This window comes from Erpetoichthys calabaricus, chromosome 2, assembly GCF_900747795.2.
Source record: "Erpetoichthys calabaricus chromosome 2, fErpCal1.3, whole genome shotgun sequence".
NCBI lineage: Eukaryota > Metazoa > Chordata > Cladistia > Polypteriformes > Polypteridae > Erpetoichthys > Erpetoichthys calabaricus.
The window spans coordinates 211,154,992-211,176,216 of record NC_041395.2 but is presented as its reverse complement, the minus strand read 5'-3'; the positions used below and the strand labels follow the sequence as shown (position 1 = coordinate 211,176,216).

The window sequence follows — 21,225 nt, the reverse complement described above, 5'->3', positions numbered from 1 at the left end:
TACAGGGTGCCTGCAGACACAGCAAAGCTCCATTATCAATTATTATAAAAGTGTTGATTATACAAATATTAAGTATGGCTGTGTTCGGATTCGGCGGGTTGGAGAATGGATGGATGGATGGATAGTACATGAGGTAGAATAATATAATAAAACCTAGTCTTGCCAATGCAGCATTACGGTTGCAGCTTTCTTTGTATAGCAGGGTGAATTTTCCTCAAATTTTACCTCTAAATTTCACTTTGCTTCAGGTGATTGTTTTTTTTTTTTGTTCTTTATTTCACCTTATGCGATTTCTTATATTAGGAATTTGCTAGCTTTCAATACCCCTTGGGGTCAGAGCACAAAGTCAGCCATTACACAGCACCTCTGGAGCAATTGCAGCTTAAGGGCCTTGCTCAAGGCCCCAGCAGAGTAGGATCTCTTTTGGCAGTAATGGGGATTTGAACCCACAACATTCCAGATGCCAGTGCAGATCCTTAGCCTCAGAGCCATCACTCCTTCCTTGGACTGAGCCTTTATACTGTATGTCCAATCTACTCAATGCACTTCCTCAACCTGACCTTAGAAATCAGCTTTTGCACCCAAGATTTGCTACTGCCTGACCAATCAGGACATCATCAGTCCCTGCCCCTTCTCATGTTTTCCATTTAAAGTATCAGTTACCCTACAGTTTTGAACAGACCATCTGCCAGTTTTAGAGGAGAGCAAAAATGAAAAAATATATAAGGGATCGTGGGACTTAATATCTGTATTTGTTAGTTATGAACATCAGCCACTAATGTTTCTGTTACTGTGCTCATTTTGGGTGGCGCAGTAGTGGTGCTGCTGCCTTGCAGTAATGAGATTGGGATTCACATCCCGTAGGTTGTCCTTGTGTGGAGTTTACATGTTTTCCCCATATCTGTGTAGGCTTCCTCTGGGTGCTCTGGTTTCCTCCCACAATCAAAAAACATTTAATTTAGGTGGATTGGAGATACTAAATTGACCTTAGTGTGTGGTTGGGGTGTGTATTTGTGTGTGCGTGTGTGTTTGCCCTAAAATGGACTGGCGCCCTGACTTTGGTTTGTTCCTGCCTTGTGCCCTTTTCTGGCTGGGATAGGCTGCAGCACCCACCGTGACCCTGTTCAGGACAAAGAGGTTTAGAAAATGACTGACTGTCTGATTTTCATTTTGCAGTTCTTTAAGAGTTTTTCTTGATCTATCACAATTACTGATTTGATGTTGTGCATAGCACGCAAGACATGCTAAACAACTCCAATTGCAATGCATCAAAAAGTAAAACTTTCTGTCATGAAAAAATCATCAGAAAGCTTCTGTTCTCTCCTTACAATGGGAAAAGTCAGTCAGTCTTGTCCAACCCGCTATATCCTAACACAGGGCCATGGGGGTCTGCTGGAGCCAATCCCAGCCAACACAGGGCACAAGGCAGGAACAAATCCTGGGCAGGGCGCCAGCCCACCACAGGGCACACACACCCACACACCATGCACACACTAGGGACAATTTAGGATCGCCAATGCACCTAACCTGCATGACTTTGGACTGTGGGAGGAAACCCAAGCAGACACGGGGAGAACATGCAAACTCCACGCAGGGAGGACCAGGGAAGCGAACCCATGTCTCCTTACTGCGAGGTAGCAGCACTACTACTGTGCCACCGTGCCGCCCAATGGGAAAGTGATATAGTATAATCTTAAAAAGTAATCTGTTTTCCGGAGACAAGAAAAACCATTACTGTAATTAAGGAAAATCAAATGGCACAGTACATCAAGATGTCCTCCTGCAGTGGGTTCACAAAACTCCCTGGAGTTACGTCAGTGTTTGTGTGATTTTTGTGATTCTGTACAGAAAGAAATCTCTTCCAGGTGCACCATTAGAAGACACTGTGGCTTGCAGATACCCTACTCGTTTCAGAGGGTTTAGACATATTTTATCTCCTTTGCCGCTGGAAGCAAGGAAAAATGCTGAGGGTTCTGCAGAATTTTTTAAAACCTTCATTAAAAGGCAGTTGTGCATAGCAGTTTTTTTTTCTTTTATTAACCTTAACCTAGGCAGCTGTGTGGTCTTGAACCAATTGAATCACTCCTGACAGAATGTGTCAATGGTTGAACTTGGAACACATAGCTTTAATCAAAGCCAGATCTTATTTACCATTTTTTCCTTTCTGTTGTACAGTGCTCTGCAGAGTGTGGAACAGGAGTCCAGCGGCGATCAGTAGTTTGTCTGTCAAACTACCCCAATGGCCAATCAGATCAAGGATGTAGTGGCACAAGGCCTCCTGATCTACGGGCTTGCAATGGGGGACCATGTGAGCCCACCACCCGCTGGTTCACTGGACCCTGGAGTGAGGTGGGTATTATAAAGATTTTTCTCATGAACAGCACACTGGAAGAGAAAAAAAAAGTGCTGTTCTTTTAGTATTACATAGACTGCTAATAATTCACAGATGTAGCCATCAAATTTGATAAGACTCCCTTATGCAATACACACTGTGTTTCTATGGAATGCAGGAGAGTCACACCATTATGACAAAGACTTAAATCAGACACATAATTCATGAATGAATCCATGAGTTGTGTAACCAACTCCTTGTAGTTTTGTGTTTGCCAAAAAATATTAATTTATCTTACCCTACTGCATTACACTGACTACCATCATAAGAACAGAGGAGTGGGGTAAACCCTGGCATTGGCTATAATATCTCTGGGAGAAAAATGAATACTTCATTTTTATTTTATGCAAAACTAAAGATCTTTCTCTGTTTACAACTTTTCAGTGTTTTCCAGTGGTACATTCCAAAGATATAAAAAATTCCACTTGTAAATCTATTCCTTGTCAGCTTCATTGCTTAAAATTTAGAAAGGTCACGCTCTGTGTTAAGGTCTTTATAAGGAGATAATTTATAATGACTTAAGGTTCCATTAAGATGTAACACAAATGCTGCACAAAACCTATGTATATACAGCATATATATATATATATATATATATATATATATATATATATATATATATATATATATATATATATATTGTCACGCTTGGGTCATTCAAGGTTTTCAAGAAACATTAACTTTATTCGTAAACAGCATAATAAAGCATAAAGCAGAGGATGCCTAGGGGAGAAGTGAGACAAGGCAATAAGCAAAAAGGACAGGTGCTGTACAGGTTTTTAATATACGAGTGCTGCGTGAGAAGCATATCACACGACAGAGCAGCAGCAGCCCAGCATCTAATGGAGCAAAGAGGAAGCAAACTGTATTTGTTCCAGTTGCAACAGCGTTCAAGAGGGTGCCTCAGAGGAGCGACCCTGTCCTCCAGGGGTGTGCAGAGCCCCCTTCTTCACATAAACAAAAACGCTGTGTGTTTGTATGGAGCAGTCTGCTCTGCTCACGCTCCACCACTGCCACTAGATGGTGCATGCATTTACTTTTACATTTTTTCTGCACACTCACTTCTCATTCAACCCAATCAGACAAACTGAGCTTTGTGGTACATGCACGGTTTATATTCAAACAACAACCTACCATATGTTTGGCTGAGACAGGTTCCAGCCTGTCCTGCTTAATTTGTGTCAGAGCTGCACTCAACTACACATCCGTCTCGGACAAGATACAACCTGTCCTGGCCCATTTAGGTGATGCCTGGGCAAGTTCACCAATATAGTAAAAGTGGTAGGAAGTCTCTGGGTTGTTTTTGTCCTGAAGTCCACATGCAGCTACTATATACATACATAAATAAACAAATGTGTGTGTGTATATATATATATATATATATATATATATATACAGTGGAACCTCGGTTTGCGAGCATAATTCGTTCCGGAAATGTGCTCGTAGTCCAAAGCACTAGTATATAAAAGTGAATTTCCCCATAAGAAATAATGGAAACTCAGATGATTTGTTCCACAACCCAAAACTATTCATATAAAAATGATTAATACAAAATATAAAGTAAAAATACATAAAACAAATTAACCTGCCTGCACTTTACCTTTGAAAAGAATCATGGCTGGTGTGAGTGAGTTTCTAAACTCTTGTGGGATTCCACCCAACGGAACGACACGCTGAAGAGTGTCCCAAAGCAATCGCAGTCTCCCAGTGCTTTAGCAGTTCACCGTAAAAGCGAATCCGAAAAGATCGCGGACATGCTATAAGCGCCTGCCGTCGATGGGTGATACAAGGAGCAAGGAACATTATAAATGCACAGGGCCCTGCTTGACTGCTGTGTCTGTTTCAAGCTGAATAAAGCTGGTGTTGCTAAAGTACTGAGACTCAGCTTTGTGTTTTAGTGTGCAAGACGGGGACTCGCATGTCACAGCACACACGCGCGCGCGAGCACAAACACACACACGAGCACGGGCGTGCACACACACACACATACATACATACACACACACACACACGCGCGCGAGCGAGCACGTCACAATGCTAATGCTGTAGTAAACAGTATATGCTCGTATGGATGTTTTCTATGAGTGAGGCACGCCGACTCAGAAGGAGAATAGGAGACGATTGCCCACAATCCCGCAGCGAGAGAGAGAAGAACCATCAGCTCAGTTGTGATCACATGACGCTCAGCAGACAAAGAGTATACACACTACTCGTACTGCAAGACCTTGCTCGTTTATCAAGTCAAAATTTATTAAAAATTTTTGCTCGTCTTGCAAAACACTCATAAACCAAGTTACTCGCAAACTGAGGTTCCACTGTATATATATATATATATATATTTGTGTGTGTGTGTGTTTTATGTAAATGCAAACAGGTATTAGAATACACACTAGTAAAACACAAATAGTAATAACAACTTTATAACCATTGCTTACATTTATTATCCATCCATCCATTATTCAACTCGCTATATCCTAACACAGGGTCACAGGGGTCTGCTGGAGCCAATCCCAGCCAATACAGGGCGCAAGGCAGGAAACAAGCCTCGGGCAGAGCGCCAACTCACCGCAGGACACACACACACACACACACACAAAGCACACACTAGGGACAATTTAGAATCGCCAGTGCACCTAACCTGCATGTCTTTGGACTGTGGGAGGAAACCCACACAGACACGGGGAGAACATGCAAACTCCATGCAGGGAGGACCCAGGAAGAGAACCCAGTTCTCTTTACTGCGAGGCAGCAGCGCTACTACTGCGCCCACCGTGCTACCACATTTATTATTATTATTATTATTAATATTATTACAGTCAAACCAACTTTGGATGCCACTGTAATTATTCCAATGATTACATACTGTACCCCCTTAATCCAAAATCTAGTCTGAGGGAGGTGTAACTCAGCAGCACTTTAAGCAGGGCACCAAAAGCACTGGATGGTATTTGCATCCTTTGTAGGGTGTTCAGTCATGTAATCAACCACAATTATTCTTGGCAGGTAAAATTGTCAATTAACTTAATACACTTGTTTACGGTTGGTGGGAGGACAACCAGAGTACCAGAGAAAAATCCAAGCAGATATTGGGGAGAGCATGTGGACTCCACACACAGTGACTGGGCATACAAAAAATCCTGGAACCGTGAGTCTGCAGTACTAACCACTATGTCCCCATTCCACCTAATTATATCATTTCTTTCAAATAAAAAAATATAATAATACAGTTGGCCCTTCATATCTGCAGGTTCAGCATCCGTGGATTCAACCAACTGTGGATCAAAAATATTAGAAAAAAAAACGCTGAATCCACGCAAATGAAGTAATGTGTAGGCATACCCTGCAGTAGCCTCCTGACTGCCCAAGGGATACCAACATGCCTACAACCAGTGCAAGATCTGTTTGATGATGCAAAGAAAAATGAAACCACTTCCTATATTCTAACTAAGGCATCTGCAATTGCAAAGCCGCAGCCTTCAACGCTTAAATATCCTCACCCTCCACAGATCCTGACATTAGTATTGTAGCAACCTCAGGCCATTTATATTTTTATCTAAAAAAGTAAGGAGAACAGGCATCTTCTTTGATTTCTTTCAGTTTGAGCACTCAGGCTTTCCATTAATTCACCCTTGCTCCTTTTCAATGTGACTTTTTTAAGTGGCCTTCCAAGCCCACCTTCACAAAAATGGGAATCTGCGCGCTTACACAGTTTACATGACTTTTACGTGAAAGATAACAGTTCAAGAAATGTTTTCCCTCTTTCTTCCTGTAAAATACAGTATAGCAGCTTTGGCATCATGACGATACAAAAAAGCAAATGCAAGTCCTCAGCAAATAAAAATATTGTATGCAAATTTCATGGCAGCCATTTATAGCTACTCAAATTTAAATAAAGTTGTAAACTTTAGACCTCCAGGCTGACATTTCTATGTGTTTAGTTACTCAAAATGTGTCACCTTTCACGATCCAATTATTTTCACAATGAGTAGAAAGGAGAGCATGGTGATGATGACGATACTCCACCTAACATGTGTATAAAAGTATGCTTTGCGACTTCAGTGCCATGCTACAAATCAAAGGTTTTTGCCAGTTTACGTGCTATATATAACATTCAGTCAAATGCTGAAATGAAATGCATAGTTGACTGGTGTTCACAATTCTAATATGCATTTGTTGTTTTATGGTTCTGCGATATCACATGCAACTCATTTATTTTTGGGGCTTTTATATAAGAGAGGAAAGGGAGGTCTGGTCTGCCCAGCTTTGTGTGCTGCTGCTGGAAACCTCACAAAGAAACTTGGAAAAAATTATCCTGATTCTTTTATATATAGTAGTTTAAAGTATTCTTTTTACCTAAGGTGAATTATCATAGTTTTTTGCAATATTGGTCACTGGCATTTTATTAACAAGTTAATGTCATAATATTATATAATGGAGAAGAAATAAAAATGGAAGAAATGGCTGTGGCTTGACCATTGTTATAGAAGATTTAGTTAGCGGACAATCTCTGGAATTGCTTACTTTGCCCTAAAGATCATGTGATTCCTTAACACTTATGCTGGAGCAGTCCATCACCTTAGCTGGTCTTTTTCTTTGTCTCCTTCTTTTAGTGTAATGTGGAGTGTGGAAATGGAACACAGCGCCGTGACCTCATCTGTGTCAAAAAACTGGGCACGGATTTCAACTTAACAGACCCTCAGGAGTGTGCTCATCTTGAAAAGCCATCCCAAATACAGACCTGCAGCCCAGGGCCTTGCAGAGAAAAGTGGTACACAACCCAGTGGAGTGCGGTGAGTTGAAGGGCTGTGGGAGAAATATCATTGCGGCCCATTTTAAACTTGTTAAACTGACATGTATTGCCCCACAGTGCTCTAGGTCATGCATGGGTGGTGTCCAGATGAGGGAGGTGCGTTGTCTGACAGAACAAAACACCCTGAGTGAGCAGTGCGACGCCTCTGTGAAGCCAGTGGAAAAACAGTCCTGCAATACTCAGCCATGCACACTGGAAATAGGTAAGGCCAAAGTGTAAGCTCACTGGAGTATCACTGGCTATGTCCAAGAATAAGATTTAGCTACCATTCATTCTGCGAAAATTTCCCAGGTACAAAAGAAAGGGCTTTTGGCAGTTACATGAAACTAAAAAATGCCATCTGTCCTACTTCAAGAAAATTATAGAGCAGTAGGCAGGGTAACCCTACTCCAGGCATGTAAGATCATTTTCTGTTTGCTTAATAATACCCTTAATTAAAATACTGGATCGGTGACCTTTTTAAATACCTTCAAGCATCCAGCACAATTTACATGCCAACACTGAGCTGTACTGAACCACAATTGCAATAACATCACTGTGACTGGAAAATGCTAATACAGAGTTTCACAGAAACAACTACATACAGAAGACTGCAGAGATAAATGCGTTCCAACTAAACAGTATTTGTGTAAATAGGTAATTATGAAAATGACATGGCAGCTGGCATTATATTACAAATTAATTGCATCATTAAGCAATTTTCTTGTCTTAGCTCACAGAATTGCACTTTCTGTTTAGTTTTTGCTAGACTAAGCCTCTGCCCACTCAAGTGTTGTTTTTGTTTAGTAAAACTATGACAAAATATTTGCTGGCAAAGTAATGCTTGATGGTAAAGATGGTGATATGAAAAAAATACTACATAAGGTTAATTAATTCTGCATATATCTTTAAGAAATTTCCAAAATGAATTTTAATGTTACAAAGTATATTATTTGTTCAAATTATCCTTCAGTTTGAAATGAAAGATTTTTGAGCTGTATTTCTCAATAGACAGATCTATAAAAAGTACACTATATTTGTAGTTTGACGTTGTCTGTCACAATACTAGAAATCTGTTCACTTCTAACATTTCCCATTGGGATTAATAAAGTATCTATCTATCTATCTATCTATCTATCTATCTATCTATCTATCTATCTATCTATCTATCTATCTATCTATCTATCTATCTATCTATCTATCTATCTATCTATCTATCTATCTATCTATCATCCCACCTGGTCTCCTGTAATTCCTAAAAGCAATGTACCTTATCTCAGTTAGTCACTCCGTAACGGAAGAAACATCTGGTCAGAAAACCCCAACTACTGGCCAATCAGACAACAAAAAGCCATGTAGTACACACTGAGTGTGACAGCTTTCAGAGTTGAGCACTTGCCTGTAAAAGACAGATAAGCTGTCTGATTCATTTTGTACCGACCAACAACCTGCAGGGCAGTCTGCATCAGTTGAGATGAAAATGGAGTTTGGAGGAGTGTACACATCTAAAATGGCAATAATTCTTTCATTTATGTAACTGCATATTCTAGCAATATTATGCTCCTTGCTCCAGGGTACAGTGGCAGTATCAGCATCTAGGAAACAAATGTGCCACTTAGCAGTTAACTTCTGTAAAGCCTTAAACGCTGCAGAGCTACCTTTAGCTGTCCTTCTATTTATTTTCCAACCTCACTTATCCATTTCTTGGGTTAACGGAGTCTCTTCCAATCCAAGTAGCAACTGACACAAAGCAGGAATCAGCCTTGGCATGACAACAGTCTATCACAGGAAAACTCATGGTCACTCACTCATATCAAGCAATCAACTGTTGTCTTTGTACTGCAGGATTAACTGCAGTAATTAAAAGTTTTCTTACTATCTGCTATTAAATGCCAATTTAAAAATTAAAAAATAAATATTAATCAAATAAATATAGTGTCTGGCTTAAAAATGAGTAATAGACTTACTTTCCTAGTCTTAGAAAAATATGATTTTAGTTAAATATGAATAAAATTAAATAGCAATATAATGTGAACACTGAGACTAAATAAAAACTTCATGTTAGAAACAAACTCAGTCTTGTTCGTCTTGTGCATTTTGGACATCAGCTCTGCAGACCATGATATCACTCCCACCTGCTCCCACTATTCAATTAAAGACATAATTATTCAAATGGAAATATAAATGAACATAATCATCAGTCTCAAACTTGCTTAATCCATGTGAGGGTTTTGTAAGGAGCAGGAGTTTATCCAGTGACAATGGGTTCACAGCAAGACAAAGCTCTTGCACAGGGTGCCAGTCCATCACAGGACCCACTCATGGACATACCCACACTTGCCCTCACATGGGCCCAACCTAGAATCACCAGCTAACCAACCTGAATATCTCTGGACAAGTGGGTGGCCAAACAGGGTACCTGCCCCACCATGGTGCCTAGTTTACCTAAAATAAATGAAAAAGCTTTATTCTTACAATTTGAAGTCTCTTAAAGTTAATAGGGGCTCATTGGGATTGTGAAGCAACGAGCAGTCTAACAAGCCAGGAACAAGGCCTTGACCCTTTGAACTTACTGAGCTGTTTTTAAAAGTTCAAATGCCTATGACATAGAGTGTTTATTAGTTTCTGTAGTCAAAGGCGTTATTCTGCCCGTGGCGCCTTGCAGCTGAACAGTTTCCAAGTATCAAAGTGTAGAAAGCCTGAATAGACAGAAACCCAGTGCATTGAATAAACATTACGTTTATTCTGTAGTGCGTTTTCCATGGAGAAGTGGTAAGTAAAAAAGTATAACAGTTATGAATAAGGGGTTCAGAATTCTTATATAGTGAAAAATAAAGAATTGACCGTTTGCTTTATTTGCATTGGCCAGAGTCAGCGGTTCATTGGCACATCAGTACAGAAGGAAGATCATTTAGGTGTTTCCAGCACATTTTAAAGCAAATCCTATTGAGTTGAAGTCAGTGAAGATTTATTTCTTGTACTCCTGTAGATGAACTTAGTCTGCATCTGTGCCGCCCATCCTGAACTTCAGCAACATTTTTTTATGTTTTATCTCTTTCTTACTCAGATGAGAACTGCCGGGATAAACACCACAACTGCTCCGTTGTGGTCCAGGCTCGCCTTTGTGTCTACGCCTACTACAAGAATGTGTGCTGTGCTTCCTGCACCAGAGCAGCAGAACGGGCAAAGCGACACCAATGATGCACACTTTGACAATGCCTTCTTGCCCTTCTGTCTCAAAATGTAGAGTAATATATTTAAAAAAGGTTAATTTTTTGAAGGATTTAAGGACAGATTTCATAAAGGTCTACTCCAGTTCAGAGTTTACATTAAAGACAAACTGGAAATGCTCAAGCTCAGCTGAAATAAATCTACCAGCAGTTAATCCAAACAGAGTAACACACTGGATTATTTATTTGAAGAATGATAGTGTTAATATAAACTTTGTACTGGAGGATGTTCTAAGCAAATCTGTTTTGATGTGTACATAAGATGGCAAATGTTGCTTGTTATACAGGCTTGTAAACCAAATAATTTCAATTGCTGGCATTTCCCTTTCTCACTTTTGACATTTCTGTTCCATGTTTTTGTTAAATAGGATTAAATGGGAAATATTTAGTCACTACAGGCAAAGGAAATCACAGATCATGGGTCAAACAGAATCAAGTTGCTGGGGTTGGTGATGGCCACACACCCAGTGAAGTGTATTCTTCTATGGTTGATGGCTACAACAGGTCAGTTGGTAAACCAACAAAGAAACAAGCTATAACTGTGTCCTCTGTCACAAATTCAGACTAGCGCAAATGAGCAGACATTGGCAGGACTCAGATGGTGCAGTGCAGGTGGACTTTATAAAATAAACTGTATTGGCTACAGTTTATGTAGACAATGTCATGTTCTTCAGAATAATTCTAAGTTTGCCAATATTCTGACATTTCTGGGAGGGTGAATATGGAATAGACTTCAGGACCATCTTGTCTTGCCCAAAAGGCATGATGACCAGGACAGACTTTGACATAATGCTGTGAAACATGACCAGGATGCCATGTTCTTTTAGCAGAAGCATGGTATTATTTATTATCATTGTGCTCTTCTTAAAGCCAGCAGACCAGAGCACTCTAAGTGGCAACGATGGCTGTACTTGCCAAATAACTGTGCCTTCTTTAAAGCTACTTTCACCTTTTATTTATGAGGTTTTATACACAATCAGGAATTTTAGGTGATTTACTATATGACTAAATACCTGGACTAAAAAATGGCAAGAGGAAAACCATTATACGATGACACGTGAGTGCCCCATGGGTAAGTGCATGAGGGAGGTACAATAGGGATTTGAGATCTGTGTGGCAGATCAAATTACTGTTAATTTGTACCCATAAAATTCTGTCACTCTTATAATATTCAATTGGTGAAATATCCAGTGTCAAAATGCACTCCTTGGTAATGACACAATCCCAGTTAAACATTGTTCTTTTGAATGTGAGGAGTCCAGTCTCCCAGACCACCCTATAACTTACAGCCTTGCTCCCAGAGGACAGCATTGTAATGGAGTAAAGCTCACAATTTTGATCTGTCCTTGTCGCTGGGTTGGTATCTTTTCAAGGATCTGCAGTTGAATGGGGAGTCCAAAGAAATCATGCAAACTGGTGTTTGCATACACAGCTCCCTGTTGACTACCAAAGATACATTCTAAGAAAGAAGTATGAACACTACCACCAGTTCAGAATGCACATTAACAAAAAAGAAACATATACTGGAGCTGTTTTCAGGTTGTTTCAGCAGTAGTGTTAGGGTTTATTTGAACTTTTCTCCATTGTGAGGATCTTTCTTTTCTTCTTCTTAGTCACAGATTGACTATTGGATCTCATTACTGTAGGGATCATTCCATTACAAGTGATGCAGTGCTGTTCCCACACAGAATCGATGATTTTTGTCATATTTTGTATGCCAACCTCTCCACAGCAACCACCACCAGCACATCATTTTCAACATCTGATTTATAGTGTGGTAATCCATGCACCTCTATGAATTTTCAAGAGATATACAAAGTGCCTTAACTTTAATAAAATGGAGTGAGTGTTGTAACTTCTCAGATATCTCCAGCTCTCTTTAGCTGTTTGTGAGTGCATCTCGTGTTCATTCCAACATTCGCCAATAGTTGAGGCAGGGTCTCCACCACAACAACAGTCCCAAAGCTGCAGGACGATGTGGAAAGGCAGAATGACCAAATAATCACAGTGCTTGTCAAAAAGACAATAAGCAGAAGCCATACTATAAGAAGGCCACTCAGAGCTGATATATTAACATCATTGTTTAAGGGGTAACACAAGCCTTTCCTTGTCAGTATTGTTGTCTACATGTTATACATTTTAGAACTTTTTTATATACAAAGTGACTTAGTTTCCTTGTTTTGTGTTTTAAGCTTGGTCTGAAAATGTGTCTTTTTAATGGTCAAAGCAAAACGCATTTATTTTATGTACAACTAATTTATTTTTCAAGAAAACCCTATAGAGATATATACTGAATAAAAAGTACTTTCTATGTTTAAAAACTGCAATGTTAATAAAAGCCAGTGAGTGCCAGTGTGCCTTTTGTTATCAATCTGACTTTCACAGTATTCCCTTATCTTTCTCCTTCATCATTGGTTCCTTGTTAACATATGCATTTGGCTCTTTTACAGTCTTCTACTTAGTGGTATTATAAGTTTATTTTCCAAAGATACTAATAAGGCTATAGAACAAGGTGTTGTACCAGTCTGTTCAACTCCATGCACCCTTCTAAATAATGAGTGTGCAGTACCTTAACTTACATCCCATATATATATATATATATATATATATATATATATATCCATCCATCCATTTTCCAACCCGCTGAATCTGAACACAGGGTCACGGGGGTCTGCTGGAGCCAATCCCAGCCAACACAGGGCACAAGGCAGGAAACAATCCTGGGCAGGGTGCCAACCCACCGCAGGACACACACAAACACACCCACACACCAAGCACACACTAGGGCCAATTTAGAATCGCCAATCCACCTAACCTGCATGTCTTTGGACTGTGGGAGGAAACCGGAGCGCCCGGAGGAAACCCACGCAGACACGGGGAGAACATGCAAACTCCACGCAGGGAGGACCCGGGAAGCAAACCCAGGTCCCCAGATCTCCCAACTGCGAGGCAGCAGCGCTACCCACTGCGCCACCGTGCCGCCCATATATATATATATATATATATATATATATATATTATTTATATTTGTGTGCACAGATGGTGTACGCTGTATATAACATCCCGATGCTGCCAACCAGCCACTAGAGGAGTTCAAGTAGAGCGCAGGTTAATTTAAAGGGTGGCTCACCATCTCCTGACTTCCTACAAGTGACATTGGAACAAAAAGGCTTCACAGCGACTATAAGCTGAAAAGCACAAAGGAGTTCTGTAAGATGGGGTGCAAATGCAGTCAAAAGAAAGCTGTTATCAGCACTGGATGTAGATCAGATATTATCTTTGAACAAAGCTAAGTTTCCCTCAAAGTATAAGAGAATTCTTTGTCCTTTCAAATCTGTGACTGTGAAATGTATTAACAGTTGTTTAGCAGTTGGTTTAGGCAGATTATATGTGCGGCATAGTGGCAAAGACTAAGGACCTCAAACCCTCAGGTTGTTTTTTCAAATTCTGCTACTGACACTGTGTGACCATAAGCAAGTCACTTCACCTGCTTGTGCTCCAATTTAAAAAGCAAAAGAAATGTAATTAATTGTATCTATCAAATGTTATAAGTTGCCTTAGATAAAAGTGTCAGCTAAATCTATGTACTGTATTTATAAAACTAGCCGTTCCCTGTGGCTCTGCCCGTGTATTAGTGAAAAAGGACACCGAGAAGGGCCCTAACCGGGCCTCTGTCTTGGATTAGCGCAAATATATCGCTCCTGCAAGCGAACTATGATATATAACACAAAGAGAGAAGTCGCAAAATCAACTGGAATGTTCAAGCAAATTATAGAAAAAAACCCAATCTAAATCTGTTAAGTACCGTATATACACATGTATAATTCAGGTCTTGAAACCCGAAAAATCGTTCATAAAATCAGACCCCGACTTATACATCCGTTCAAAAATGCAACACTTTATTTATTTTTTTTTATTACATCTTCTTGCCTCCTCCAATCACACATCTGTTTTTCAGACGTATCAGATTTTATTGCAGCAGTGAAGTTACTAATTTCTTTCGCTACTTCAACGACGTTTCATTTAAAACCAGCTTCATATTTTCTTCTGATCAAACGCTCCATTGTAGATAAGGGACCTCTTATGATAAAGGTGTATGAGGGTGTGAGATACTAAAAACACAAATCAGTGCAAATGTTGCTTCAGAATAGTTTGGGTATTACCGTGTGGTCACGTAGGCACAATAGAGAGAGAGAGAGGTTAGGAGCACGCGCTGATACAGTGCATTGCCGCACCCACATAGAAAAAAGAGGCAGTGTGCTCCCTGGTTACTCTGTCTCAGGTGGGCATTAGCATATCATAATCCCTTGTACCAATGGCGTGAGTTTTCTGCATTCAGCTTATACGATCGACATTATAAAACACCAGAAATTATACTGTAAAATCAAATCCCAATTTATTCGCGGGAGAACTTATCCGCGAATATATACGGTAGTTCTCTCGTAAAAAGCAGACAGACAGGCAGACATTGGATTGTATATATATATTTATATAGAGATACTAAGGTGTGTCTATTTGACACTTTCAAACTACTAGCTCTGCTAGCTTTGCTGAAAGCTTATGACATGATACAAGTAAACAACAAATTTGCAGTAGTCCCAATCTTGGTAAAAGGTGTTGGGTTGATATGTTTTTTATGGCAAATTGACAGAGAAAATCACATGGCAGAAAGAAAAAGAAGACCAGTGACATCTGCTAAGTGTGAAGGAAACTGAAGAAGCTAATTACGTGATAGGAAAAAGAAGAAGGACAGCTGCAGTATCTGCCGATCATCAAGCATATACAGTGTAGCAACCTACTGGTACTCGCATTCCAAGAGGCTACAAGCTTGATCTCGGTCATAATCAAAAGTTTATTACCTGCTGCATTCTGGAAAATCCAACAATTTGAGGTTTAGACAATCTTGGAAAAGTAAAGTGATCGACAAAGTGACATATCAGAAAGAAAAGTGGCGCCATCTGCTGAGCATCTTACTAGTGGGCCGAAAAAATCACTGTAATAAAAGCTTGATCAGGAATAGGGCAGAATGCCTTTGAGTACAGGTGACAAAGAATCAGTGATACCTGAAAATTGACATTTAAAATATGACAAACAAATCAACATTCAGAGCAGCAATTTATAAAAAGTTAAGGAAAAACCCAAATACAAGGATATAAACTGTAAACCTTGTGCTTGTTCTGCCAAATGCAAAAATGCAGGATAAAAAATGTGTTTGCTAACTTAAGGGCTGGCAGATATGAGTAATTATAAACCAGAAAATGAAGCAGAGTTCAAAAAGCCAGAGAGACAAAGGAAAGCAATTGTCAAAGCTCTGAATGTAAACCAGAAATCAAAGTCAAAAAGAAACAAGTAAAAAGTCTTAACTCCCTAAATACATTTTTGCCATAATTAACACAAACATTGTTTCAGAAAATACAGAATATGTGGATGCTACTGATAGCCTGATACAATTATAAACAGGAAATGCCCTGTGACACGCTCATGATGTCTCAAGGCAGAAGTGGCCCAAGCAACCGTAAGCATAATGGACGTGGTCTTGATAAAAATGCAAAATGGCGGCGTCTGTGAGCAAAAGTGGAAAAACAAAATGACAATTTGAAATAGTAAAAGTGATGAAAAATATCCAGAACCTGAAAATGAAAAAGAAAATTACAAAATGCATGCAAAAATACACTTGGGACTTTTTAAAACCTCCAAACCCTAACAAATCTGCTCAGGTCAACCTCTTCTTATAAGCTCAGGCGCTAAATCAATAATTCATTCAGTCAAGTCAGAGTTTGCTTATCCAAGCAGCCTTAAGCTCAAAACACAAACCAACCCTGCACTGAACATCAGGCCGCCAGAGGGTACATCAATGCCAACACACGCTAACCTTGAAACAATTTAGAGCTTCCAAAGACCCCAATCTGCAGACCTGTGAAATGCTCGGGGAGTGACTGGGAAAAAAAAGAGGTGGAAATCAGTCTCAGCATTTTTCCGACAGCTAGGTGGTAACCAATGTGCTACTATTATAAAGTTAATCTTCACATTACCAACCACAGACACATGGAGTGTAGCATAACAGTGTGGCAGACAGTAAGAGTGGAGAAATTAGGTGAATGGGATTGGCAATCTTGTTAGTGTTCTCTTCAAAATTGTTCTCGTTCCTTTATAACATGACTGTAAACACAACTTTCTTAACACTGTTGCTTCCTCCATTAGTAATTTAATTTCTGCTTCTGCTACCTTTAGCAGTTCCACTTTTCAGACTATAGAGCCAAGTAATTTTTTGAAATGTTCTTTTCTTTTGTAGCTAAAAGATTCTTTGAGTAGTAGAATACATTCATTGACCTAAACTGACAAATGATGTGGCTGATCTGGCCAGGAGATCCATATGCAGTTAAAGTCCGCCACGTTAAGCCGCTGCCTCCTCCTTTTGGAGGCCGAGTCTCTGAAGATATTTTGCCAATTTATCAGACCTACCTCTTTCCATACGTAACTTCTTGAAGGCAGTCCCTTCATAACCAGATCTACTCGTGAGTTAGATGACTATGCTTCATACTGCTCGGGCCTGCTCTTCATCTGCTGTGGACCCCAGAGTGTCCGTCCACTTTAGTTGATGGACTAAACCTGTGCTGGGCATCAATTTCCAAAGTTCCTGAGGCAGTCTGAAAGCAATTACATTAAAATGTGGAGTTGTGCTATAAAGACTATGACATCATTTTACATCTGTAGCATCTTCTTTAACCATTCATCATTCTGGATACATTCTTGGCCTACATGCATTTTATGTAAATTCCTGGAAAAGCCCTTGTGGACTATGGTTTGAAGGCTAAAATATACTATTTAGGAATGAGTAAGACGGTATGACAAGGCAGAGTTTCTAGTTTACGCCCTTGTTCTGGACATGCAGCTTTTAACCTGCCATGAGTGGAGGCCATGCATCATTGTTACAGCTGAAGGAAGTCAGCAGCACAGACTTTAGGTGACTTTAATCCTGAGGTTATCATATAGTAGCAACAACAAAGACCCTTCTGTACAACACTGGGCGACAATCAAATCCCTCAGAGCACACTTTGTTCTTCACTGAACAGCACATACAGAGTTATAAATATGGCAACAGTAAAGTACAACATGTATAAATATAAATAAGCAACTTAGCTCGCATATAATCATGACACTCTTCATTGATTATATCCCTACAAAAAGTAACTTCCTGATAAAAAGAGCAGAGTTTAAAAATGAGTATCAGTGTAAAGTGACTGAACACAGTGGTCAGCCGTGGGTTTATTATTATATGTTTATTTAAACATTATGTTAGGTTTTCAAACACTAACTTGCAAGGATGTGAATAGCATGTACCAGACACCCTAATTCAAGGCAGCATACAAATCATTACATACAATAACGCTTAGTGATTAAATAGATAACAAGCAATGGAGAACAGAATTTAAAGTAGTCAAGTACTACAGTCAATCCCAATATGGCAAGCCGAATTAACATTTAGAGATATCTCAAATTGAATTTCAGATATCTTAAAAAGTAATTTACTTTTTAGTAAGGGGGCTGCCCTCTGTTGGCCCGGGGGAGAATCAGTCCTGAAAATACTCTCTCCCCCTGACCTTCCATACTTTGGGTGTCCCGGCCAGGTAAGATCTCTGGTCATCCGCCACAGGATTTAAACATTATGTAAGGTAAGAGCTTCACAACCACTCACCCACTGTTCAAGAAAATCTACTGGCTGTGAACTGCCTAAACTGAAATAGCAAAACCTCAAGTTTAGAATCAATACGATTGCATATACACACTGCTTAACTTGAGTAGCACTGTGATTGCCTAGTAGCAGTGCTAATAATTGTGTCGTCAGATGTTTGCTGGATAGCAAAAGGCCGTCAAGATAAAAACAATTTCTGTATTACTGTTCTTTCTGCATCAGACTCCTCATGTATAAAACTTGCTTATGCTTGGAAACATGAGTAAGCCATTTTGAATACAAAAGTTGAGATCAATAAAATACAGAATTGCTGTTGAAACTGGCTTAAAGTTACTGCAAGTTTTGACCATCCATTAAGTTCTATGTATACTTTTTTGGTGTTTGCATTTTACTGTTTCCAGGGAGCAGGAAAATAAAGTGAACAGAAAATCTTGTTTCATTGCTTATTTTAATGATGCTTCAGAAATGTTCTGATATTCTCGAACTGATCATATCACAGGTAATTGATATGTTATCTCAATACTGCTGTCTTTGGTGTTTATAACAATGCATACACTTGTTATTAATTGCTTTTAATGTGCAGCCTATATATTTTATCTATAAAAAAGGGTGTGCTATGTGTTGTACAACATAACTGGCAATGGAAGCGTTAGCTCTTTTGGAGGATATCACCAAGTCTTCAGAGATCACAGCAATTTTTTGGCTGATGATGATGACAGGCTTATAAGCCGATTCAGACTTCCTAGAGCCAGCCTCTTGGAGCTGTTTTCTGAACTACAGCCTAAATTATAGAGAACATCACACAGAAATCACACGACCCTTGTTCCGTTACAGGTTTCAACAACCGTAGGGTATCTGGTGACAGGCGCTTTTCAGTGTGACCTGGCTGATGGGTCAGGAATCTTGCAGTCACCATGTCATACCATCTGTATGGGATGGTATACTTAAGTCATTACCGACATACATGCAAAGTCCTTACTGTCAAAGTGAGATGAAAAGACAAATTTGCACCAATTCCTGATTTTACTAATGTAATGGGCTCAGTTTACTGCACAAATGTTGTGATAAAGACACCAATGCAGAATGAATTTGGTTTTGTAAAAAAAAAGCACTTTCTTTCAATTATTATACAACTAATATATGATGCTCAAATGTGCCTGAGTAACATTACTATAGAGCTAAAACCACAATTCCTTTATTTTATCAAATAGTAGTGCGGGAAGCGGGCTTCAAGGTCATGATTTTTGTGATGCTATGTACACCTAACTGACGGAAATGCAATTAACTTTACTACATTGACAGTGGGTATACCAAAAGAGACAGAAAGAAAAGCACTCCTGCTCATGATCAGGGACAGAACGGACCATTGGTCCATTAAAAGGTAGATGGCTGTGTTTGTAGTGTACAGCCCCATAATGGTTTGCCACATTGTGACAGCTTCTGCAGTACCTCACAACATAGTGCAGAAACATGGACAGCCTCAGGACATCAAAGCAATGGCAGTTCCAAGCTGTTGGGATATTGTACATTGGAAAGTAATGAGATTAGTATTACAGAATGGACATTTGCTTGATTTTATTTTTTAACAAGTACAATAAGAATGTTCCTAGTATTTTCAGTTCTGCGCATACAGCCTGTGCTAATTCAAGCTGTGTATTGGTGGCATCCTGTGCACTGCATGATGGCACAGCTTTACTACACAGCTGCGTCCACTCTTTTTTTTTTTAATTTCTGACTTCAGCAGAGAGACCTGCAAAAAGAATGTACTTGTGATTCTCCACTTCAGTCAGTAATACCTCAAGTTCATATTCACTTAAGTTTCATTTTTTGCTTTTTTTTCTGTACTTACTTCTATGATTTTTTAGTAAAGAGGTCACTCAGTAATGTAGGCAAATTTTTGTAGTGGTTAGATTGTCAATTTTCAAAAAGGGCATTTTTACACTTGTCACACACGTGTGCATAGGAGGCAGCTGAAGGGCTTAGAGATGAATGATAATACATCTGCCCCTTCGGAGGGTATTACGTGGTGCACTAATGCTCTTTCTGAGTTCCCTGCAGGCCTTTCCCGGGAAATCCCACCAGGAGCCATCGCCTTGACTCGGGACACATTACATCCGGTCCCGGCCCCGAGGACGACATCACTTCCAGCCCTGGCCCCGAGGACGATATCCCCCAAACTTCCTATAAAGCCTCACACCTTTTCCCTGGAAGTCAGTTCTGTTTTGGACTCTTGTCTTGTAAACTTGACTCAACTAAAGAATCATTTACTTTTGCAGCCAGGACACTGAATTATAAGGGTGGCTGCCCCAAACCTTGCCATGTCTCTTGTCTCTTCTTCTCACACACCATATATGGTTACTGACAGGGGTGATGGGAAGTGGCTAAAAGCACATGCACACATGCATAGTTTTAAGTTGTTTTGATATTTATAAAGGAACTTAGCAGGACACGTGGCACACGTAAGGATTTGGTATGGAATCTCAGCAGGGGCTTATACATATGGCCCCAGAACTCTAACATATCTTTAAAAGAGTGGCATCTTACTGTTGTTTTTTTTTCTGTGATGTTGAAGGAGCACATATAGTCTTCCTGAATAGATTTTTCAAATTTAGTCAGGTTGTCTGCGTAAAGTTCTATGCTCGGTGCAGTGTTTCATTTCAAATTATATCTTTTTCAAACATATTTGTTGTCTTGTGCTGCATAGACCTTACTGTCAAATGCTCAAACTAGAACTGCAAAAAAAAGACAGTTCTCATGTTAATATAAAGAATAACTGACTATAGTCTTCAAGCCAGATCTCTACACTAGAAAGTTCAGATTGCACATGCTGTTCCATTAGAGCTGCCCTATTAGCTGGAAAGAGGCTTGCAGCATTCGACAGTTTCACATACTAGAAAAAGCTATTTTTTTCTAGATAAGAAAATACATTAAGCATATGATGGAAAACTGCAAAACATTGCTTAAGAAGATAGTGGCAGAGTGGTAGCACCGCTGCCCCACAGTAAGGAGACTTGGTTTGTCTCCAGGGTCCTCCCTGGATGGAGTTTGCGTATTCTCTCTGTGTCTGCGTGGGTTTCATCTGGATGCTTCGGTTTCCTCCCACAGTCCAAAGACATGCAGA

At 39.7% G+C, this 21,225-nt stretch overlaps 1 protein-coding gene across 3 annotated transcripts in view; it reads left to right on the top strand.

The window, feature by feature from the left end:
• The window catches only part of adamtsl4 (ADAMTS-like 4), a 150,294-nt gene extending 137,512 nt beyond the window's left edge, over window positions 1-12,782 (top strand). For all 3 annotated transcript variants that reach the window (XM_028795107.2, XM_028795105.2, XM_028795106.2), the window contains exons 15-18: window positions 2,176-2,349; window positions 7,003-7,182; window positions 7,260-7,404; window positions 10,249-12,782. In XM_028795107.2, coding sequence (XP_028650940.2) covers window positions 2,176-2,349; window positions 7,003-7,182; window positions 7,260-7,404; window positions 10,249-10,382 — 633 coding nt within the window. In that variant the 3' untranslated portion in view covers window positions 10,383-12,782. The remainder of the gene's footprint in view (window positions 1-2,175; window positions 2,350-7,002; window positions 7,183-7,259; window positions 7,405-10,248) is intronic.
• Window positions 12,783-21,225: the final 8,443 nt, after the last annotated feature.